This window comes from Coregonus clupeaformis, unplaced genomic scaffold, assembly GCF_020615455.1.
Source record: "Coregonus clupeaformis isolate EN_2021a unplaced genomic scaffold, ASM2061545v1 scaf0039, whole genome shotgun sequence".
Classification (NCBI taxonomy): Eukaryota; Metazoa; Chordata; class Actinopteri; order Salmoniformes; family Salmonidae; genus Coregonus; species Coregonus clupeaformis.
This window is the reverse complement of record NW_025533494.1, coordinates 271,309-296,471: the sequence shown is the minus strand read 5'-3', so window position 1 is coordinate 296,471 and position 25,163 is coordinate 271,309. Positions and strand designations below refer to the sequence as shown.

At 44.1% G+C, this 25,163-nt stretch overlaps 1 protein-coding gene and 1 long non-coding RNA gene across 2 annotated transcripts; both read left to right on the top strand.

Annotated features, from left to right (window-relative positions):
- The first annotated feature begins 355 nt into the window (after window positions 1-355).
- Window positions 356-14,457, top strand: LOC123483170. Its single transcript, XR_006658103.1, has 3 exons — window positions 356-407; window positions 497-596; window positions 14,416-14,457. It is a non-coding gene; the product is annotated as an uncharacterized LOC123483170 (long non-coding RNA).
- Window positions 14,458-14,741: 284 nt separating this feature from the next.
- Window positions 14,742-18,756, top strand: LOC123483148 (vascular endothelial growth factor receptor 2-like). The gene is made up of 4 exons (XM_045212663.1): window positions 14,742-14,999; window positions 15,118-15,402; window positions 17,629-17,745; window positions 17,912-18,756. Exons 1-4 carry the CDS (start codon window positions 14,867-14,869, stop codon window positions 17,989-17,991), a joined length of 615 nt encoding a protein of 204 aa, XP_045068598.1. The 5' UTR covers window positions 14,742-14,866; the 3' UTR covers window positions 17,992-18,756.
- Window positions 18,757-25,163: the final 6,407 nt, after the last annotated feature.

Genomic DNA, 25,163 nt, shown 5'->3' with positions numbered 1-25,163 from the left:
ATGTGCCATGAAGTCAAACCTTTGACCCCTCTCCACCTCTCCTAGTGACACTACAGATTCTACTGAAAATGTAAACATGACCGGGTTTGGTCAACGCAATATTGACTTTTGCACAAATCTGTTTTTATCCATTAAACTCCTTCCTCAGATCTTTCCTTTTTATTATGTATTTTTTTACTGAATATTTAAAACATACAATCTACTTTCAGTGAAGCCGCTCAACATCTACATCACATTAGTCATCTAACAGACTCCCACAGAAGCAACCAGGGTCAACGCCCTGCTCAAGGGCACGTCGACAGATCTCCCATAAGGTCAAAAGTTTTGTTAGTTCTCTCTTCCACCCACAGAAAGACCACAATGTTGCTGTGTCCACTCCTTTTACAGAAAGAGGAAGTTGAGTCAAGGTGAACATGACATCAGATGCTCATTTACTCTGTTTTTCTTTAAGGATCTGTAACTTTCTAATTCTGACAAAGCCCAATTTGTGTCACAGCCACAGGAACTGTAGGGGTCCAGTCCGGAGGAAACGCTGGTGTCTTCAGTCCCTTACCAGAGGCTCAGAATGGAGCACACTTCACTTTATATGCTGCTCTGTGAGTATTACATAATGATGAATGTATTTATCTGTATTAATTGATGTTGTTAGCTAACTATTTGTTTCATTTATAGAATATGAAGTATGTCATACATGCACAATAAATGTGGCACCAGATGAGGACGTTGTTTGGTTACACTATGTTTACTGTCAACAGAGGAATGGAGTTGCTGGCCATCGCAGCTTGTAATCAACCAGGTTATAGCATGAGCCCGAGAAACACTAGGAATCTATTTAGTGTCATTTTATACCAAAAATATATTTTGATTCAATAACATTTTATAGTTTACCTTTTGCAAGTGATGTCATCCTACGTCATTTATCCAGTTCCTGTCCCATAATCTTTTGAATGGCTTGATGATTATATCATAAAATTCGTGAAAACAAGGTCATATATATATATATATATATATATATATATATAAAAACAAATTTGTGTTTGTGGATGAGTTTACTTCTGCCAGATGCCTTTTATTAAGTTTTGGGCCATTGAATGCCATTCAAAAAGCTTTCAAACGTTTTAAAACTACAAGGCTACTTCCTGGAAAATTCACCATAACTTTCATAGAGTTTTGCTCTTCTAGCTCAATTACAGTGGGGAAAAAAGTATTTAGTCAGCCACCAATTGTGCAAGTTCTCCCACTTAAAAAGATGAGAGAGGCCTGTAATTTTCATCATAGGTACACGTCAACTATGACAGACAAATTGAGGAAAAAAAATCCAGAAAATCACATTGTAGGATTTTTAATGAATTTATTTGCAAATTATGGTGGAAAATAAGTATTTGGTCACCTACAAACAAGCAAGATTTCTGGCTCTCACAGACCTGTTGTCATAAACCGTCGTGGATGTGGTGGAGGAGTCAAGCGCAGGAAGCAGAGGTTAGTCCAACAAGACTTTTAATAGTCTCAAATGCAAGATAACAAACCCCGACCTCGAAAACACGAAGTGGCGAGGGAAAATTACGCACACGCGTAAAACACTAAACAAGGAAAAAATGACACGGAAAACAAACACGTATCATATACAAAGTGGCCACGGAAAAACAACACACAAATACCCTAGATTACAACACGGAACTTATAAGACACGTAATCAACTCTCAAACAGACACAGGTGTGACAGACAGACAAAAGCAATCAAACTCAGAAACATATAGCGGTGGCAGCTAGTACTCCGGGGACGGCGAACGCCGAAGCCTGCCCGAACCAGGAGGAGGAGCAGCCTCGGCCGAAACAGTGACAGTACCCCCCCCCCTTGACGCGCGGCTGGCGCCGCGCGCCGACCCCGGCCTCGGGGACGGCCAGGAGGACGCGGACCCGGGCGCGTGGGATGCCCATGGTGAAACTCAGTCAGGAGGGATGGATCGAGTATATCCCTCCTGGGCACCCAGCACCGTTCCTCCGGACCGTACCCCTCCCACTCCACGAGATACTGGAGACCACTCCTCCGGCGCCTCGAGTCCAAGATGGTCCGGACCCTGTACGCCGGGGCCCCCTCGATGTCCAAAGGGGGCGGAGGGGTCTCTCCTATCTCATCTTCTTGGAGTGGGCCAGCTACCACCGGCCTGAGAAGAGACACATGGAACGAGGGGTTAATATTTTTATACTCAATTGGCAGTTGTAACCTGTAACACACCTCGTTCAATCTTCTCAGGACTTTGAAGGGCCCCACAAACCGCCGACCCAGCTTCCGGCAGGGCAGGCAGAGGGGCAGGTTTCGAGTCGAGAGCCAGACTCGATCTCCCGGTGCGTACACCGGTCCCTCACTGCGGTGGCGATCGGCGCTCGCCTTTTGGTGACGGATGGCACGCTGCAGATGGACATGGGCAGCGTCCCCACGTCTCTTCCGAGCGCCCGAATCCACTCGTCCACCGCAGGGGCCTCGATCTGGCTCTCGTGCCACGGTGCCAGGACCGGCTGATAACCTAAAACACACTGGAAAGGTGTTAAGTTGGTGGAGGAGTTGCGGAGAGAGTTCTGGGCCATCTCTGCCCAGGGGATGAACCTCGACCACTCCTCCGGCCGGTCCCGGCAATAGGACCTCAAAAACCTACCCACATCCTGGTTGACACGTTCCACCTGCCCATTACTCTCTGGGTGGTACCCCGAGGTAAGGCTTACCGAGACCCCCAACAGTTCCATGAACGCTCCCCAAACTCTGGAAGTGAACTGGGGACCTCGGTCAGACACAATATCCTCGGGGATCCCATAGTGCCGGAACACATGGGTAAAGAGGGCCTCAGCGGTTTGTAGGGCAGTAGGGAGACCCGGCATGGGAAGGAGACGACAGGCCTTAGAAAACCGATCCACAACGACCAATATGGTGGTATTCCCCTGGGAGGGGGGTAGGTCAGTTACGAAATCCACCGATAGGTGGGACCATGGTCATTGTGGAACGGGCAGGGGATGTAGCTTAACCCTGGGCAAATGTCTAGGCGCCTTACACTGGGCACACACCGAGCAGGAGGAGACATAAACCCTCACATTCCTAGCTAACGTTGGCCACCAGTATTTCATGCTAAGACAGTGCACGGTCCGGCCAATACCTGGATGTCCAGAGGAGGGTGATGTATGAGCCCAATAAATAAGACGATCACGGACCTCGAGCGGAACGTACGTCCGCCCCACAGGACACTCGGGGGGAGTAGGGTCGGTACGCAGTGCCCGCTCGATTTCCGTATCGACCTCCCATACTACCGGAGCCACCAAACAAGATTCCTGCAATATGGAAGTAGGCTCGTTGGACCTCTCCTCCGTGTCATACCGCCGGGACAGGGCATCTGCCTTACCATTCTGGGACCCTGGGATGTATGTGATCTTAAAAACAAACCGGGTTAGGAACATATTCCACCTAGCCTGACGAGGGTTCAATCTCCTAGCTGCCCGGATGTACTCCAGGTTATGGTGATCAGTCAGAATGAGGAAAAGGTGTTGAGCCCCCTCAAGCCAATGCCTCCACACCTTTAGGGCTTGGACTACGGCTAACAACTCCCTGTCCCCAACATCATAGTTGCGCTCCGCCGAGCTGAGCTTCTTCGAGTAGAAAGCACAGGGGCGGAGTTTAGGTGGCGCGCCGGACCGCTGTGACAGGACTGCCCCAATACCGGTCTCGGACGCGTCTACCTCAACCTGGAATGGTAAAGAGGGATCCGGATGCGCCAGCACCGGAGCCGAGGTGAACAGGTTCTTAAGTTTGACAAATGCCCTGTCCGCCTCAGCCGACCACCGCAAACGAACCGGACCCCCCTTTAGCAGGGACGTAATGGGAGCTGCAACCTGTCCAAAACCCCGAATAAACCTCCGGTAGTAATTAGCAAAACCCAAGAACTGCTGCACCTCTTTTACAGTGGTTGGAGTTTGCCAATTACGCACGGCCGATACCCGGTCTACCTCTATCTCCACACCAGACGCGGACAACCGATAACCCAAAAAGGAGACGGACTCCTGGAAGAACAGGCATTTCTCTGCCTTGACATACAAGTCATGCTCCAACAGTCTTCTCAACACTCGGCGCACCTGGGCTACATGCTCGGCTCGTGTAGAAGAGTACACTAAGATGTCGTCGATGTAAACTACTACACCCTGCCCATGCATGTCCCGGAAAATCTCGTCAACAAAGGATTGGAAGACTGACGGAGCATTCATTAACCCGTATGGCATGACGAGATACTCGTAATGACCCGAGGTGGTGCTAAATGCTGTCTTCCATTCATCCCCCTCCCTAATGCGCACCAGATTGTACGCGTTCCTGAGATCCAACTTTGTGAAGAACCGCGCTCCGCGTAATGATTCCGTCATCGTCGCAATCAGTGGCAGTGGGTAGCTGTATTTAACTGTGACCTGATTGAGACTACGATAATCAATACACGGGCGCAATCCCCCGTCCTTCTTCTTCACAAAGAAGAAACTCGAGGAGACTTGGGAAGTAGAGGACCGTATGTATCCCTGTGCCAAGGACTCGGCTATGGATGTCTCCATAGCCGCTGTCGCCTCTTGAGACAGGGGATACACATGACTCCGTGGAAGAGCCGCTCCTGTTTGGAGATTTATCGCACAGTCCCCCTGTCTATGAGGAGGTAGCCGTGCTGCCCTCGATTTGCTAAACACGAGTGCTAAATCCTCATACTCGGGGGGGAATGCGCAGTGAAGGCACTTGGTTCGGACTCTCTACCGAGGTCGCCCCTACGGAAACACCTAGACATTTCCCTACACACTGAGCAGACCACTCCATAAGAGCCCTCTGTTGCCACGCTATGGTAGGATCATGGGTGCTTAACCAGGGAAGGCCCAACACCACGGGGTACGCAGGAGAGTCAATCAGATAAAACTGAATGATCTCCTCATGACCCCCCTGCGTCGTCATATTCAGTGGTGCTGTGACCTCCCTGATCAGGCCCGACCCCAACGGCCGGCTGTCTAATGCGTGGACAGGAAATGGATTGTCTACCGGCCGAAGGGGAATCCTTAACCTACTACAAAATGCCCGATCAATAAAGTTCCCAGCTGCGCCTGAATCTACTAGCGCCTTATGCTGGGAATGAGGTGCCACCTGTGGAAACCTCACAGGAATACTCATGTGACCAACAGAGAGCTCTGGGTGAGTGGGGCGCCTACTCACCTGAAATGACTCCCCAGTGCGTGGCCTGTTGTCACCTCTCCCAGGAGACCCTCCCCAGCACCTGGCCGCAGTGTGTCCTCCACGACCGCAGGTGGTGCAGGGGATGGCCCCCCTCGGGTTCCCTCTCCTCCTCTCTCTAGCGCCAGCACCCCCTAGCTCCATGGGAATCGGCTCGGGGGTGCTGGAGGGTGGACTGGACGACCCCCCACTCGGGGACGTCCGCGGGTAGCCAGCAGGGTATCCAGACGGATGGAAATGTCCACCAACTGGTCAAACGACAGGTTGGTGTCCCTGCAGGCCAGCTCCCTACGAACGTCCTCTCGTAGACTACATCGGTACTGGTCGATGAGGGCCCTCTCATTCCACCCCGCATCCGCCGCTAGTGTCCGGAACTCCAGTGCGAACTCCTGTGCGCTCCTCTTCCCCCTGTCGGAGGTGGAATAGACGCTCTCCCGCCGCTTTCCCCTCAGGGGGATGATCGAAGACAGCCTTGAAGCGGCGGGAGAACTCCGCGTAGGTGATGGTAGCGGCGTCTATTCCCCTCCATTCGGCGTTGGCCCATTCCAACGCCTTGCCGGAGAGACAGGAGATGAGGCGGAGACGCTCTCGTATCCCGAGGGCGCCGGGTGCATAGTGGCAAGGTACAGTTCTACCTGCAGGAGGAATCCCTGACACCCGGCTGCAGAACCGTCATATGCCCTCGGGAGTGAGAGCCGAATGCCACTGGGTTCCGGTACTGAGAGAGGAGGACTGGCCGTTGGTGATGCGATGTTGTAAGGGTCCTTGGCCACCTCAGAGTTCACCAATCGGCGCAGGGCGTTGGACACCTCGTCCATGGCGGTCCCGAGTTGCTGGATCATGGCGTCCTGGAAATTGATCCGGTCCAGCAGGGATTCGGGTGCCGCCGCTGATCCTGCTGACTCCATGATGGTGTGTTGTTCTGTCATAAACCGTTGTGGATGTGGTGGAGGAGTCAAGCGCAGGAAGCAGAGGTTAGTCCAACAAGACTTTTAATAGTCTAAAATGCAAGATAACAAACCCCGACCTCGAAAACACGAAGTGGCGAGGGAAAATTACGCACACGCGTAAAACACTAAACAAGGAAAAAATGACACGGAAAACAACCACATATCATATACAAAGTGGCCACGGAAAAACAACACACAAATACCCTAGATTACAACACGGAACTTATAAGAAACGTAATCAACTCTCAAACAGACACAGGTGTGACAGACAGACAAAAGCAATCAAACTCAGAAACATAGAGCGGTGGCAGCTAGTACTCCGGGGACGGCGAACGCCGAAGCCTGCCCGAACCAGGAGGAGGAGCAGCCTCGGCCGAAACCGTGACACCTGTAACTTCTTCTTTAAGAGGCTCCTCTGTCCTCCACTCGTTACCTGTATTAATGGCACCTGTTTGAACTTGTTATCATAATAAAAGACACCTGTCCACAACCTCAAACAGTCACACTCCAAACTCCACTATGGCCAAGACCAAAGAGCTGTCAAAGGACACCAGAAACAAAATTGTAGACCTGCACCAGGCTGGGAAGACTGAATCTGCAATAGGTAAGCAGCTTGGTTTGAAGAAATCAACTGTGGGAGCAATTATTAGGAAATGGAAGACATACAAGACCACTGATAATCTCCCTCGATCTGGGGCTCCACGCAAGATCTCACCCTAGTGAATGACCTGCAGAGAGCTGGGACCAAAGTAACAAAGCCTACCATCAATAACACACTACGCCGCCAGGGACTCAAATCCTGCAGTGCCAGATGTGTCCCCCTGCTTAAGCCAGTACATGTCCAGGCCCGTCTGAAGTTTGCTAGAGTGCGTTTGGATGATCCAGAAGAGGATTGGGAGAATGTCATATGGTCAGATGAAACCAAAATAGAACTTTTTGGTAAAAACTCCACTCGTCGTGTTTGGAGGACAAAGAATGCTGAGTTGCATCCAAAGAACACCATACCTACTGTGAAGCATGGGGGTGGAAACATCATGCTTTGGGGCTGTTTTTCTGCAAAGGGACCAGGACGACTGATCCGTGTAAAGGAAAGAATGAATGGGGCCATGTATCGTGAGATTTTGAGTGAAAACCTCCTTCCATCAGCAAGGGCATTGAAGATGAAACGTGGCAGGGTCTTTCAGCATGACAAGGATCCCAAACACACCGCCCGGGCAACGAAGGAGTGGCTTAGCAAGAAGCATTTCAAGGTCCTGGAGTGGCCTAGCCAGTCTCCAGATCTCAACCCCATAGAAGATCTTTGGAGGGAGTTGAAAGTCCGTGTTGCCCAGCGACAGCCCCAAAACATCACTTCTCTAGAGGAGATCTGCATGGAGGAATGGGCCAAAATACCAGCAACAGTGTGTGAAAACCTTGTGAAGACTTACAGAAAACGTTTGACCTGTGTCATTGCCAATAAAGTATATATAACAAAGTATTGAGAAACTTTTGTTATTGACCAAATACTTATTTTCCACCATAATTTGCAAATAAATTCATAAAAAATCCTACAATGTGATTTTCTGGATTTTTTTTCCTCATTTTGTCTGTCATAGTTGACGTGTACCTATGATGAAAATTACAGGCCTCTCTCATCTTTTTAAGTGGGAGAACTTGCACAATTGGTGGCTGACTAAATACTTTTTTCCCCACTGTATATCCTTTTCATACTAAGACGTTTTTCAGCCAAATTTACCATACCGCCATCTTTATTTCTGCCTTTTCCTTATATCTAAAAGGTATTGCCGGTATCAAAGCAGAACGTCTTATTTCCACCTAAAGACCTTTTAATAATTTCGGTAAACTTCTGTCTACGGTTTAGTATGAAACGTAACCGTAATGCTGAGGCTGCATTGGCACGCTCTATGCTTGCCAATTACAGTGCCTTCAGAAAGTATTCACACTACCTGACTTTTTCCACATTTTGTTGTGTTACAGCCTGAATTTAAAATAAATTGAGATTGGTTTTTCACTGGTCTACACACAATACCCCATAATGTCAAAGTGGAATTATGTTTTTAGAAATGTTTACAAATTGATAGAAAATGAAAAGCTGAACTGTCTTGAGTCAATAAGTATTCAACCCCTTTGTTATGGCAAGCCTAAATAGGAATCAGGAATAAACATTTGCTTAACAAGTCACATATTGGGCGCTCATAAGAGATCTGAGCGCCCAATCGTTACATGAACGACCAGTTCCTGAAGGAAATATCTGAACAGCACAAAGTTCTGTACCCAATCTTCAAGGAGAATAGATTAAAAGTGAAACGTGTAGCTCTCGTAGTCGATAAACTGTATATTGATATCCAAATGTTCAGAGACACAAAGACTACTCCATGGTTATTCTAAATATGACAAAGTTCCCATAGAGGAGTCAAATAATGGAACACCCAATACTAGCCATGGTAGGGATTGTAATAAAAAATATATATAGAAAAGCAATAAAATACAACAATTGTTAAAGAAATAAACTACAACTAAACTATACCATTGTAGATAGGGAATGTTTGAAAATAATTAATATTATACTTTCCATTTATAGTATTTTACAAATTGATAAGACAGCATTAGAAGAAAGGATACTTAGCTAAATAATACATCTTCAAATATAAGGAACTGGAACTCAATCAACATAGTGGAGATAAAACACAGCAAACAGAGGACATAGAAGGCATAGTACTAAGTCATGTTTTGCAGAGGGGTCAAATACTTATTTCCCTCATTAAAATGCAAATAGTATTTGATCCCCTGCTGATTTTGTAAGTTTGCCTACTGACAAAGACATGATCAGTCTATAATTTTAATGGTAGGTTTATTTGAACAGTGAGAGACAGAATAACAACAACAAAAAATCCAGAAAAATGCATGTCAAAAATGTTATAAATTGATTTGCATTTTAATGAGGGAAATAAGTATTTGACCCCTCTGCAAAACATGACTTAGTACTTGGTAGCAAAACCCTTGTTGGCTATCACAGAGGTCAGACGTTTCTTGTAGTTGGCCACCAGGTTTGCACACATCTCAGGAGGGATTTTGTCCCACTCCTCTTTGCAGATCTTCTCCAAGTCATTAAGGTTTCGAGGCTGACGTTTGGCAACTCGAACCTTCAGCTCCCTCCACAGATTTTCTATGGGATTAAGGTCTGGAGACTGGCTAGGCCACTCCAGGACCTTAATGTGCTTGTTCTTGAGCCACTCCTTTGTTGCCTTGGCCGTGTGTTTTGGGTCATTGTCATGCTGGAATACCCATCCACGACCCATTTTCAATGCCCTGGCTGAGGGAAGGAGGTTCTCACTCAAGATTTGACGGTACATGGCCCCGTCCATCGTCCCTTTGATGCGGTAAAGTTGTCCTGTCCCCTTAGCAGAAAAACACCCCCAAAGCATAATGTTTCCACCTCCATGTTTGACGGTGGGGATGGTGTTCTTGGGGTCATAGGCAGCATTCCTCTTCTTCCAAACACGGCGAGTTGAGTTGATGCCACAGGTCTTTTGTGTTTCTTCCGTTTGCGATTAATCGCACCAACTGTTGTCACCTTCTCACCAAGCTGCTTGGCGATGGTCTTGTAGCCCATTCCAGCCTTGTGTAGGTCTACAATCTTGTCCCTGACATCCTTGGAGAGCTCTTTGGTCTTGGCCATGGTGGAGAGTTTGGAATCTGATTGATTGATTGCTTCTGTGGACAGGTGTCTTTTATACAGGTAACAAACTGAGATTAGGAGCACTCCCTTTAAGAGTGTGCTCCTAATCTCAGCTCGTTACCTGTATAAAAGACACCTGGGAGCCAGAAATCTTTCTGATTGAGAGGGGGTCAAATAACATTTTTGACATGCGTTTTTCTTGATTTTTTTGTTATTATTCTGTCTCTCACAGTTCAAATAAACCTACCATTAAAATTATAGACTGATCATTTCTTTGTCAGTGGGCAAACGTACAAAATCAACTGGGGATCAAAAACTTTTTTCCCTCACTGTAGGTTCAGAACTTTTGTGAAACAGCACAGTTAAAAGTATATGGCAAATAGAAATCAAACTGGTAGGACATCAGAAATAGATGGGAGAGGTTGAGGGTAGAGGAAGGAAAGGACGAAAAACATTCAAAATATTGTAAAATAGATTATGTCCGTCAAATGTATAGAGTATGTATAAGCTGGAAGTAGAAGCCAAAGTGTTGTTGTTCATTAGTTTACTCCAATTAGGGGAGGGGTGGTAGGGTTAGCGGAAAATAATGAAGGAAAATATATATTTTTTAAATATGTGTGTATATATACAGTACCAGTCAAAAGTTTGGACACAGCTACTCATTCAAGGGTTTTTCTTTATTTTTACTATTTTCTACATTATAGAATAATAGTGAAGACATCGAAACTATATGTCACACATATGGAATCATGTAGTAACCAAAAATGTGTTAAACAATTCAAAATATATTTTATATTTGAGATTCTTCAAAGTAGCCACCCTCTGCCTTGATGACAGCTTTGCACACTCTTGGCATTCTCACAACCAGCTTCACCTGGAATGCTTTTCCAACAGTCTTGAAGGAGTTCCCAAATATGCTGAGCACTTGTTGGCTACTTTTCCTTCACTCTGCAGTCCAACTCATCCCAAACCATCTCAATTGGGTTGAGGTCGGGTGATTGTGGAGACCAGGTCATATGATGCAGCACTGTTGGGTCATTGTCCTGTTGAAAAACAAATTATAGTCCCACTAAGCGCAAACAAGATGGGATGACGTATCGCTGCAGAATGCTGTGATAGCCATGCTGGTTAAGTGTGCTTTGAATTCTAAATAAATCACAGACAGTGTCACAAGCAAAGCACCCCGACACCATCACACCTCCTCCTCCATACTTCATGGTGAGAACCACACATGTGGAGATCATCCGTTCACCTACTCTGCGTCTCACAAAGACACGGCGGTTGGAACCAAAAATCTCAAATTTGGACTCATCAGACCAAAGGACAGATATCCACCGGTCTAAAGTCCATTGCTTGTGTTTCTTGGCCCAAGCAAGTTTATTTTTCTTATTGGTGTCCTTTAGTAGTGGTTTATTTGCAGCAATTTGACCATGAAGGCCTGATTCATGCAGTCTGCTCTGAACAGTTGATGTTGAGATGTGTCTGTTACTTGAACTCTATGAAGCATTTATTTGGCCTGCAATTTCTGAAGCTGGTAACTCTAATGAACTTATCCTCTGCAGCAGAGGTAACTCTGGGACTTCCATTCCTGTGGCGGTCCTTATGAGAGCCAGTTTCATCATAGCGCTTGATGGTTTTTGCGACTGCTCTTGAAGAAACTTTCAAAGTTCTTGTATTGACTGACTTTCATGTCTTAAAGTAATGATGGACTGTCGTTTCTCTTTGCATATTTGAGCTGTTCTTGCCATAATATGGTCTTGGTCTTTTACCAAATAGGGCTATCTTCTGTATACCACCCCTACCTTGTCACAACTCAACTGATTGGCTCAAACGCATTAAGAAGGAAAGAAATTCAACAAATTAACTTTTAACAAGGCACACCTGTTGATTGAAATGCATTCCAGGTGACTACCTCATGAAGCTGGTTGAGAGAATGCCAAGAGTGTGCAAAGCTGTCATCAAGGCAAAGGGTGGCTTCTTTGAAGAATCTCAAAAATAAAACGTTTTTTTGGTTACTACATGATTCCATGTGTTATTTCATAGTTTTGATATCTTCACTATTATTCTACAATGTAGAAAATAGTAAAAAAAATAAAGAAAAACCCTTGAATGAGTAGGTGTTCTAATACTTTGGACCAGTAGTGTATATTAACAAAAACATTTTTATGGGATTGGAAATGACACAGACAATTACATTAATGGAAGCTACAATCTATCTGCAATATTAAAGCTAATCTACCCCCCTAGAAATGCATGGACATGTAGTTAACATGATTTCTGAATGACTACTTCATCTCTGTAACCCACACATACAATTATCTGTAAGGCCCATCAGTTGAGCAGTGAATTTCAAACACAGATTCAACCACAAAGACCAGGGAGGTTAATCAATGCCTCGCATTGAAGGGCACCTATTTGTAGATGGGTACAAATAAAAAAAGCTGATATTGAATATCCCTTTGGGCATGGTGAAGTTATTAATAACACTTTGGATGGTGTATCAATACACCTAGTCACAACAGAGATACAGGCGTCCTTCCTATCTCAGTTGCCGGACAGGAAAGAAACCGCTCAGGGATTTCACCATGAGGCCAATGGTGACTCTAAAACAGTTACAGAGTTTAATGGCTTTGAAGGAGAAAACTGAGGATGGATGAACAACATTGTAGTTACTCCACAATACTAACCTAATTGACAGAGTGAAAAGAAGGACGCCTGTACGGAATAAAAATATTCCAAAACATACATCCTCTTTGCTAGAAGGCACTAAAGTAATACTGCAAAACATGTGGCAAAGTAATTTACTTTTTGTCCTGAATACCAAGTGTTATGTTTTGGGCAAATCCAATACAACACATTACTGAGTACCACTCTCCATATTTTCAAGCATAGTGGTTAAGGACTGGGGAGTTTTTCAGGATTAAAAAGAAACGTAATGGAGCTAAGCAAAGGCAGAATCCTAGAGAAAAACCTGGTTGAGTCTGCTTTTCACCAGACACTGGGAGACGAATTCACCTTTCAGCAGGACAATAACCTAAAATGTTGCACAATCCAGGTGTGGAAACTCTTAGAGACTTACCTAGAAAGACTCACAGCTGTAATCGCTGCCAACGGTGCTTCTACAAAGTATTTACTCAGGAGTGTGCATACATGTCAATAAAATATTTCTGTTTTTCATTTTCAATAACGTTTCAAACATTTCTAAAAACATATGTTCACTTTGACATTATAGAGCACTGTGTGTAGATGTGTGAGGAAAAAAAAAGTCATCCATTTTGAATGTAACACATCAAAATGTGGAATAAGTCAAGGGGTAGGACTACTTTCTGAAGGCACTGCACACCTTTGATGGCTGCTAGACAGCTCCAGGTAACCATCCTCCTGCCAGCTCTAAACTATGCCAGACATGTCACGTCTCCCATCTCTTCACATAGCCTGCCACTAAGCATGCACTGTTTTCTTAACCACAACTGGATGGATCTATAAAGAATTACTGTGAGAATAAATAGGAAAACATTGGACTAAAGTAGGCTAATGCAATAGAAGGCATGTATCCAACTGTTGCTTACTGAAACTTCCAAAGTCATCCAATCATTGTAATACATGTGAAGCAATAGCCTACCCATGTGTGGTCAATTAGATTGGATTGGTTTCTGGCTGGGCAATTAGTGTGGTCATTTCAACACCGTTTTGATTGGGACAGCACCATCGCACTGCTAAATCTATCAATGTCAGATTTTTGTTTTCACTGAATCTCCATTTGGATATTGGTTAGGCTACAATTAAGTCGAGGTGAGAGCTGCCCATGATCATCTTGTCTAGTTGGCTCATTTATTAGAACATTTTGCCAGCATGTTATGTAGCTTAACAAGTGTACCCTACTCCTACTCCCGACCAAAAGCCTGTGACTTCACTGACTTGTCTCAATCAACGTGATTTTGTTTCACTGAATCTCCGTCTGTATGGCTATTTGGTTAATTGGTTTCTGGCTGGACAAATAAGGGAAGGTGGTATAGCTCATCTGTTTGTTTGCTCATCTATCACTGATCAGAAACATTAAGCATGCATGCAAAATATCACTTTTTTATATGACAGCGGTTCCAAATGTTCCTGTGACACAAGTTACATTTCATTATAATCATACTACAAAATATATGGGTGTTGACTGATCAGGGTAGGTGTGTCTTGTATGCTTAGTGAACAAAATAATGGACCTAACATAATTCAATTCTAAATATGCCATTCTATTGGTTTTAAAATACATTTATTACACCTGTCTAAATGAATTAAGAATGCATTTATTATTGATGGTGTATATTCAATGGCTTTATTAAAACAGAAACCCACCCACATCTGCACACCACTACTACCACTCCTCACAGGCATGCCGACATGCGAACGGGTGGTATATAAGGTGTATGAAGTCAAGAATGTGGTAAAAATGGGCCTGTTTTTAAAGGGGCAGATTTATTGTACTGGCAAAATAGATCCTGTGTTAAAGCAGTCTCTCTCTCTCTCTCTCTCTCTCTCTCTCTCTCTCTCTCTCTCAGTGCTGAGTGCATTATTCATCTGTGGACACACTAAAGTGTGCCCTTGAGCAAGGCACTTAACCCTAATTGCTCCTGTAAGTCGCTCTGGATAAGAGCGTCTGCTAAATGACTAAAATGTAATGTAAATGTAAGTAATCAATACATATTTGTCAGCATTTCATCACTCTAACCCGATACAAACACACTTGGTTCAAATAAACAGTAAGTAAAGCCTGATGTCTTTCCAGGATTCCTCCATTTTGTCATTCTCACTTAATGTAATAATTTAAGAATGATTGAGTATTTGTCTTCATTTAACTGTGTTTCTACAGCTCTGCCCAGAGCCTCAGTGAGTATCTCTCCACAGGGTCTCCTCTACCCTGGAGAGACAGTCACTCTGCAGTGTGTCATACAAGACTACGCATACTGGACGTACCACTGGTTCAAAAACAACAAACAGCTTCCCAATGTGATGAGTAAAGCAATCAAAATAACCATCCCCATCACTCTGACTGGTCTGGCTGGTCCGTATAGATGTGAGGGAAGGTGGGCACGTCGACCCAAGAGGTCACAACCTAGTGACTCCCTCTTCATCACTGTCACTGGTGAGTTCACTATTGATGCTCCATCACTAACTGGATGTTCCATAATTCTTTTTGAATTTTTTAAAATTGATAACCATGTATCCAGTTTAGGTAATATGTCTAATCCGTATTTTCTCAGCTCTGCCCAAAGCTACACTGACTGTGAAGCCAAACCCTGCATACACTGGAGAGACAGTTACTCTGACGTGTTCAGTAGGGTCTGACAGTAGCTGGAGCTATCAGTGGTACAAAGACAGGAATGATAATGTAGTATCCCAGTCTGTCAGACACACTAGAACAGGAGACACCCTCACCATCAGTAGAGTTGTTGAGTCTGACCAGGGTCTCTACTGGTGTCAGGGAGAGATCCGGTCCAGATCCATATCATCAATCATCAGTGATCCTGTCACCATCACCCTGAATGGTGAGTTACTTTGTCTGTTTTGTTGTCTTAGAGATGGACACTATTTATATCATATTATATAGACACTGAGTGTACAAAACATTAGGAATGCATTCCTAATATTGAGTTGCACCCCCTTTTACCCTCAGAACAGCCTCAATTCATCAGGGCATGGACTCTACAAGGTTTCCAAAGCATTCCACAGGGATTCTGATCCATGTTGACTCCAAAGCTTCCCACAGATGTGTCAAGTTGGCTGGATGTCCTTTGGGTGGTGCACCATTGTTGATGCACACAGGAAATTGTTGAGTGTGAAAAACCCAGCAGTGTTGCAGTTCTTGATACACTCAAACTGGTGCACCTGGAACCTACTACCATACCCCGTTGAAATGCACTTAAATCTTGTCTTGCCCATTCACCCTCTGAATGGCAAACATACACAATCCATGTCTCAAAGTTAAAAAATCCTTCTTTAACCTGTCTCCTCCCCTTCATCTACACTGATTGAAGTGGATTTAACAAGTTACATACATAAGGGATAATAGCATTCACCTGGTCAGTCTAATCCTGGAAAGAGCAGGTGTTCCTAATGTTTTGTACACTCAGTGTATGTAGACATGGTCTTTGTGCAATGTTCCTTCAATTTCTTTCAGCACTGAGCCAATTTCAAGTCTGCATAAATAACAACCAGCAGTGTTGCAGTTCTTGACACACTCAAACCGCTGTGCCTGCAACCTACTACCAGACCCCGTTCAAAGGCGCTTAAATATTTGTTCTTGTCCATTCACCCTCTGAATGGCAAACATACACAATACATGTCTCAATTGTCTCAAGGTTTAAAAATCATTCTTTAACCTGTCTCCTCCCCTTAATCTACACGGATTGAAGTGGATTTAACAAGTGACATCAATAAGGGATCATAGCTTTCACCTGGTCAGTCTATGTCATGGAAAGAGCAGGTATTCCTAATGTTTTGTACACTGAGTGTATGTAGACATGGTCTGTGTGCAATGTTCCCTAAAATGTTTTGGGGCACTGAGCAAATTTCATATTTGCTGAGCGCAAACTTGAACATTGTGGAAATTCTGTGCAACTTCCGGCGCGCGTTTACTGTGAACACTGAGACTGTACCCACTTTAAGTTACAGTATTAACAGTGGCCAAGTAGGCTACTGTGGCAAATAATGGAGAAAAATGCATCCCATAACATGTTAATATGGACATATCTGTTCTAGATAGTTTGTGTGTATGTATTGATATGTAGGCTACGTGTGCCTTTAACATTATTTTGATGTAGTTCTGTCCTTGAGCTGTTCGTGTATATTAATGTTCTGTATTATGTAATGTTTCATGTTTTGTGTGGACCCCAGGAAGAGATGCTGCTGCTTTTGCAACAGCTAATGGGGATCCTAATAAAATACCAAAAACCTATAATTCAGCCTACAGTAGCAGCCAATATGTGGTGTTCAATGTGAGCCTACATCCCAGTAAATGTTGAGGAAAAAAACATGCAGGGCTTGACATTAACCTGTTTATACACTTGTCCTTCAGACAAGGAGGTGACTGAAAATGTTATGTTGTTTAATTCAAGAAACCACTTTACCAAAAAAATGCATTATTATTCCCATACCATTATTAACCAACAAGTTATGGTACGCTCTGCTTATTGGCTACTAAGCTTATTCAAGACTGTCTCAAAATACAACACTGCCCCTTTAAGACCTAAAAAAAAGCTCTTTATCTGACTCCCTTTTCAAAGATGGCTAGAAATGTACACATGTTGTGCTGTTGTAGGAAGCAACCCCTCCCCCATTGTTGACTCGAAATTAGCTGTAACTGGGCTAATAACTCACTAACTAGCAAATAATATGAACAAATGTGTAGACTTTGCTACATGCAGCTCTCTCTTTGAGCTCAAATCAAGCTCATCTACTTGCGACCGCTCACACAGTGCAGTTCAAAGTCTTCTTCTACTTCGATGGGGTTCAACAGCTAGAGGTCAGAAGAGCAGTGTGTGTTCAAAAAGTGTAAAGTGGTTTTCCCACTGGCAATAGGGTGAATGCACCAATTTGTAAGTCGCTCTGGATAAGAGCGTCTGCTAAATGACGTAAATGTGCCCTTGAGCAAGGCACTTAACCCTAATTGCTCCTGTAAGTCGCTCTGGATAAGAGCGTCTGCTAAATGACTAAAATGTAAATGTAAATGTAAATGTTCAAGTGTCTTGATGGTAAAACACGTGTTTTGCTAGTCCCTCCAGGTTCCGTTGTCTCCATCTCTCTGCCCAGGCTGCTGTGTGGTCTACTGGTGGTGTCTCCCTTTCTACTGGTGTCCATAGTGATGATGGTGAAATGCTGCAGGGCTCGAGGTGAGAACTTTCTTTCAGTGTATTTACAATCAGTTTATCCTGCTTGATAATCACCTTCTTTATGTCATGCTCTCTGATGGAGTACATGTTATAGCTGTGTAGAGTTGAAAGAGCAGTTGGATCAGTTTAACTCTAATGCTACTTTCCATCCGTTATATTCCTGTAGGTTTGTGTTCAACAGTCAAATCTCCTCAAGACCAGATACGATGTGATGATGTCATCGAACAGAAAAAATCATCAGTGTGAACATTACAGTATGAACTGTAAGCTGAATAACCATTTTTATGATTGTAAAGTTTTTACCATTTATATATGATAGTGTTTACTCAGTTTAATATCATTGAATAGAATTTTACAACTGATTTTGTAAGTTGACGTTTTCAGCTTTTGCTGGCTTGTATGTTTTCCTTTGTTATTGTTGATTGATGTTGATTTTTCTTGAAATATTACACTTACCTGTCTTTATTTCAGTTTGTTAAACAATAGTGTAGTGCCTGTTTTGGTGGATATATACAGTATGTGAATCTTTTCCATTTTAAATTCTAATTTAAAATACTAAAGATGTGTTTATACTTTGTTGGCAGACCTACTATAACAGTTAAGATGGAACACATAGCTATAGTTTGTTTAAAAAAATGTATATATACATAATGCAGCTTTAATGCTTATTTTTATATTAAAGGTAGACTCAGAGAAATGACATTGCCACGAGTAGCACCACAGATATTGAGATGAGTGAGATGTAATACTTCACTCTCACACAGTCCCACACAGTATCTGTGCATATGTACGGGTTCACTTCACTCTGTTCACAGTGTGGTAGCCACAAGACCAAAACAGAGGAGAAGTTGAGCCTCATGCTTCAACACTCTTAGATGTTGTGGAAATTGAACCACTGTGCAGTTTACTTTCTACATCTACGTCGTATCGCTGAGTCTACGTTTAAACTCCTTACTTTTTACTTATATTCATTTTTTCTATACTGTTTAAATTTGACAGCAGATATATATTTTCAACATGTAAGTCTCTTGTAAAATGGTTTCAGTTGTTGTTAAAGGAGCCAGATGAGTGTTCCACTATGGAACTTAAAATGGAGAAGGTGTGTTGTATTTTGTATTAATTCTCATATCAAATAAAAAGTGATTATTCACCACATAATTGTATTGCTTTGAAATATAACTTGATTTAAGGACATATTCATTTTACTCTCTGTATTTCTGAGTTGAAACAATGCATTTACATCTTGAATGTTTCTATACATTTCTTATTATGTAAAGCAACACTTTCTAACAAAATCTCTATGCACCATAGTGCTGTCAGTCTTCTGTAAATCACATTCAGACTTGACTTCTACTGATATGAACCCATACAGAAGTGTTCCATGTCTGTACTATTATGATGAGATAGAGAGAGGAAGGAATAAGAGGGCAGACCCAGTAGACTGAGGGCTTATGCTGTTGCTATGTGACCAATGACCATATTAGTTTCTATGTTGTGATCCACTAGAATGTGGAGTAGTTACAGGCCTGTCCCTGAAGGGGGCGATAAGAAACCCCAAATGTTTACCAGACTATACCCACAAAAGGTGAAGTCTGACTGCTTTTCCCCTCTAACCTTTCTCTCTCTATTTATGTTTGCTCCTTCACATGTTACACGTGTGTCACAAACTCTACACTGTACAAAAATACACTTTCATATATTTAAAGGTAAATTGTTGGGAAAAAATGGAAAATGCTTAAACATTTAGGTTCATTCACCCAGGTACATTTACATTTTAGTCATTTAGAAGACGCTCTTATCCAGAGCAACTTACAGTTAGTGAATGCATACATGTTTTTGTTTTTTCCATACTGGCCCCCTGTGGGAAACGAACCCTCCCCTACCTTGGCCTTGAAACCTGTCCCATCTCTGGTCTGTGGTAATGCATGTGTATGCCTCTGACGTACACACACACACACACACACACACACACACACACACACACACACACACACACACACACACACACACACACACACACACACACACACAACCACACAACACAACACACACACGCACGCACACACACACATGCAAAATTTATGAACAATTACCCTGACACACAATGTTGAGCCAGGGTGTGTAGTGTCTATGTTGTATTTTCTATGTTGTTGATCTAGATCGTGTAGATCTATGTTGGCCAGGGTGGTTCCCAATCAGAGCCAGCTGTTTCTCGTTGTCTCTGATTGGGGACCATACTTAGGCAGCATGTTTGGCACTAGTCATTGTGGGATCTTGTTCCGTATGGTTTGTTTTGGTGTTAACCTAGGACTTCAGGTATCGTTTGGTTTGTTGTTTTTGTTTGTGTGTGTTAAGTACGTTAATTAAATAAAATGTACGCTTACCACGCTGCGCCTGGGTCCGTCACTTCCTTGAACGATCGTGACAGATGCCATGCAGACCAGAGGGGCATTCTACAAAGCAAGATCAACTCGTTAGCCAGTTTACTTGACTAAATATTCTGAAGTAACATACCATTTTTCCAGAAAGATTCGCTTGAAATGGGAATGGTCTAATTGACTTAAAAGGCAAAAGCACATATCTAAGTTTAGCTTTATTAATGAACTAAAATCAATAGTTATTTCTGGTTGTTAAGCAAAGTTATCTGGCTAACTCATTGATCCTACTTTGTAGTATACCCCTCTGGTTAGTGTGGTGGTGTGCATTTAACTAGGTCACCACTCAGGAACTAAAGAGTAGCGTTGAATGCGAAATGCAATATTTTTTGGATGTGTCGTAGTATAAAGTTGTAAATATTGTAAATGGCTGAGAGTTCCTTTGCTACAGTTATTGTAAACTGTGCCAAGAGATTGAGTGTTGTTTTGGTGTTTTTGGTCTCTGTACTCTGAGTGCAGAAAATGGGAAGTCAGTGCACATTTACTAAAGCTTCAGTCCGTGATTCAAACTATCACAAAACCGTCACCCTGCCACTTGTTGTGGTATACGGCTGAGGCATGGGGCTAGGGAAATTCATTCATCTACGATGTTTACAATAATTGTAATAAAATAACCATATATTTTGGGTTCTCTTTCAATTATTTGTTTCGGTATCTGTAAATGGGAATTGATAGGAAAACCTACTCTCAGAAGAACCTATCAAGGGTCTATTGGAGACAGACGGATGGAGTGGCGAGTGAGGTGAGTCACTCACCTCCATAAAAGGAGCCAATGATTATTCTCACTTTTCCTCACGAAGAGTATTACTCTCAAGCTCTCCTCAGATTGACTGGTCCCTGTTTCCTGCAATCCCCTAGAGTCGATTGACTCACCGGTGCGTCAATCTAAGTTACATAACAAAAATATCCAGAATAAAATCTGTCAATTTAAGCTAGATAAATCTGGGGTTTGTTTGCATTGGATGCGTCTCAATCCATTGCATCCGCCAGTGTCACACTTCCGCATCTGCGGTGAAAGGCGGCAGAGCTAGAGACCGAACATTGGTCTTCTCACATAAACATCTGTAGCGTATGACCACTATGGAAAGGGGAGACTCTCATGAACACGGTGGTGTTCTCCGTTTTGCTCTACGACCCCAACAATTGTCACGGGACTCGGCACTGAGCTTTAGTAATAAAGGCCAAAATCAATATTTATCCCCCCAAAAAGTTGTTGACATATGATACCTAAAGGGGTCCTAAAATTCAAAATCAAATCACTAAATGATAAATGGTATGAGCATCTTAAAACTATTCCATATGTCATTTTAGCACGTAACACTAATTGCTCTTGTAAGTCGCTCTGGATAAGAGTGTCTGATAAATGACTAAAATGTTCATGTGTTAATGATATAGAAGCGTGCATCAATCAACTCTTAAGAATCCCGGGAGCACACTATCTAAAGGCTAACTCTGCCCCCACACGGTTTTCTTCAGCCAGCACTGAGCTAGCCGAGAAAGCTAACGCCCCAGACAAACTAACCACACCAGCATTACTACCTGCAAGACAGTAATATTGTTAGCTTCCTTCTCTCGTCTAGTTAACCTACTCTTATTTGTGTGTATTGTTATATTGACTGGCTAGCCTCACGGCCTACCCGAAATTGAACTGCCCCCATACGGTTCCCTTCAGCTAGCACCATGCTAGCTACAGCCACCGCAGGTTGGTGGCACATTCATTGGAGGAGAACGGGCTCGTGGTAATGACTGGAGCGGAATCAGTGGAATGGTATCAAATACATCAAACACATGGCTTCCAGTTGTTTCATGTAATTCCATTTATTATGAGCTGTTCTCTCCTCAGAAGCTTCAGCATACCTAAGCTGCTTACCAGCTTACATGTTACTATACAGTTGCATTAGCATGGCTAGATACATCGGAAACGAGTTCCCTATCTGCCCAGACAGTAGTATTGCTAGCTCCCTTCTCTCGTTTAGTACAACTTACATTCACTTGTTTGTGATGACTAGGCTGACCGGTTTACCCTCATGACATTACAGTCGTCTGAGATTTTGAGTACGAATTTGAACACTGCACCCACGCTGTTCCCTTCGGCTAGCACTCTGCTAGCTATAGCTTATCCTTACCCTCACGAGGTGGCTGATAGCTAGCTAACGCTTACACTAGCCTCACGGCTGTCCTCCTGAGTGGCGCAGTGGTCTAAGGCAGTGCTAGCTGAGTCACTAGAGATCCTGGTTCGAATCCAGGCTCTGTCGTAGCCGGCCGCGACCGGGAGACCCATGGGGCGGCGCACAATTGGCCCAGCGTTTTCCAGGGTAGGTGAGGGAATGGCCGGCAAGGATGTAGAGCATGGCGTTTGCAACGCCAGGGTTGTGGGTTCGATTCCCACGGGGTGCCAGTATGAAAATAAATACATAATAATAATAGTGTATGCACTCACTAACTGTAAGTTACTCTGGATAAGAGCGTCTGCTAAATGAATAAAATGTAAATGGCTATAGCATTCATAAACACTGCTTACTTCAGCTAGCCATTAGCCACAAGGCATCTAATGAGCTAGCTCATGCCTGTCAAGGCTAATTCACAGCAATGCTGAGAAGCCAGCTACTACTGGCCATCTTGCTCCTCTCATTTAGTACACCTAATGTTTACTCGTTTTCATTGGCTAAACTGACCAGCTACACCTAATAGTGCTATGGACAAAAGAGACCCCCAGAGTTATTATGGGCCACTGTATGGTTTTGAAAGGTTTTACTGATTACCGGCCAGTGCTGAGATTAAGCCACACTCCTAGTCCTCACGACTAATGACAGATAGCTAACCACCGTCTGGGTATAAGTATCTTAGCTCTTGTATATAGTTCACCTTGCATTGAGTTGCTACTAAGTGAACCAGCCCCACTTTATGGTGATTCAGTCCATGTCAGTTATATAGTTAAAAGTGTCTCTGTTTGATGCCACCTCTTTGACACAACTACCTCAAGTGAGCACCAGTCACCAGACTTGTGGACAGCACATTCTCACAGCGGAAAATAGATGCTCGTGCGCAGTTACTCACTAAATGCTGTCCACTATTACAAGGGCATACAAGCTTCAGTTCGATATGAAATTCATTTTCTACTGGGTTCTATTTTCAATAGCCAACAGCAACAACAAAAGTCTCGGCCATGCAGCAGAAGTGTGACATTGGCAAGAAAGAAGGTGAAGCCTTCAACTTCTGCCTGCCCCACAGACCCGGGCCCCATGGCAGCCTTTTTGTTCTTTGTTCCTGCATCTCGCCCCAGCCTCACAGCTCGGAGGTAGCAAGAAGCTGGCCTTGGGGACTGAGGTCCCGGCGATGCAGAAGTCTGCCAATACTCAGGCTGAACCAGTTCAAACCTGTAGGGAAGCTGTCCTACGCTTCAGCTGCAGCAAGGACCAGCCCCTCTAACTCTCCTAAGGGAGTAAGAAGGGTCGGCCAACCTAGGGCACAGCTCTGGCGTCTGAAGAGAATGGAGTGCAGAGCATACGGCTCCCTGCCCTACACTTTCTCTTTTTAATGTCTACCACTTCTTCCCCTCTCTGAGTTTCACAGCAGTGGGAAGGCAGGGCTGTGTTAAGACAAAACCCTATTCTCTCTGCAGCAGCTGACTTTAGTGGCTGTGCTGTGCTCACATCAGAAAATGGAGGAAACACACTTTTTGTTCCCCCGAGTGTCCCCCTCCCTCAGGCTTTCCCCCTGGAACTTTCTCATGTTTTCAGCCAGGGGTGGAAGTCAGCATGTCAGCCCTCCCTCCAGTGTCACGACACACGGAACAGGACGGCAATATGTCTCTCGCCATCCACAGTGGCCCTTTTTGCCTCTAACTGTTGGCGCAAGCAATCACAATCAATGGGCTGCCTAGTCAGTTGCAGAACTGAATGCATTAAACTGAAATGTGGCTTCCGCATTTAACCCAAATCCTCTGAATCAGAGCAGTGTGGAGGGCTGCATTAATCGACATCCATGTCATCGGCGCCCGGGGAGCAGTTGTTTTGGGGTTAACTGCCTTACTCAAGGGCAGAATGGCAGATTTTTCCAACCTTGCCGGCACAGGGATTCAAACAACCAACCTTTCAGTTACTGTCACAACGCTCTAACCGCTAGGCTACCTGCCACCCCTCATTTTTCTCATCAGAGGACGCTGCTACTCTATACTACAAGGCAGGGGAAATCTAACCATATTGGCTTCCTTGTTCTACAGTTTAACAGGTTTCCAGCGATCACTGTGAAAACCCCTCAGCCCTTTTAAGGATTCTGGGAGATTTTTTTGGCAAAGGCGACTTGACTCTGTTACGGATAACACTCTCCAGATAGAGATCAGTCAGTATAGTAATTCCTTACTTTACTTTCTGGGTCTTAGGGAAGAAGTGTGGTGGGGGTTTACTTCGCCCTCACCAGGCATCAGAGCCCCACACAGCTATCTGTTACTCCCAAGTCCACATAGCTTCAGCTTATCCTAGTCCATTTTTTACTGTGATTGGTTCACCCAGCCGGGCCACCGCCTGCTTTGCTTCCCCATCTTACAGGAGCGAGCGGCTGAGGAGATCTCTCTGCACTTGACTACCCTCCTCCATGGAGCAGGGCCAAGACCAGTTACATAGCTGTCCTACTGCAATCGTTTCCTTCTTCCTTCTTCTATGTTGCCTGACGTCTTAAGTCATGGTACTGGCTGCTCTGTCCCCATAGAGGCCACTTACCACATCTATCCAGACTGACTTGCTGCAACCTGGTAGAAGCGACAACCCCATGTGGGTCCTGGGAGACCCCATCCCGAATGTGACAAAATATTTTGCTCTGCGACAAGGAGTTTTATTTTGGAAGCACTGTGTGACTAGGAAAAAATCTCCCAGATAATAACTTTTGTAATGATAAGGCTTCCCTAGAGTGCGCTAGAGAAACAAGCGAGTGCAGATTTGTCAGCATCATGGTTGCACCATTACTGCAGCGAAAACATTTAGCTTC

Excerpts from the sequence above, each read along its gene's own strand:
- LOC123483148 (XM_045212663.1), top strand. The coding sequence starts at position 14,867 with ATGAGTAAAGCAATCAAAATAACCATCCCCATCACTCTGACTGGTCTG. Across the intron at positions 15,403-17,628 it reads TGTCACCATCACCCTGAATG|TCCCTCCAGGTTCCGTTGTC; the intron begins GTGAGTTACTTT and ends GTGTTTTGCTAG. Across the intron at positions 17,746-17,911 it reads GAAATGCTGCAGGGCTCGAG|GTTTGTGTTCAACAGTCAAA; the intron begins GTGAGAACTTTC and ends ATATTCCTGTAG.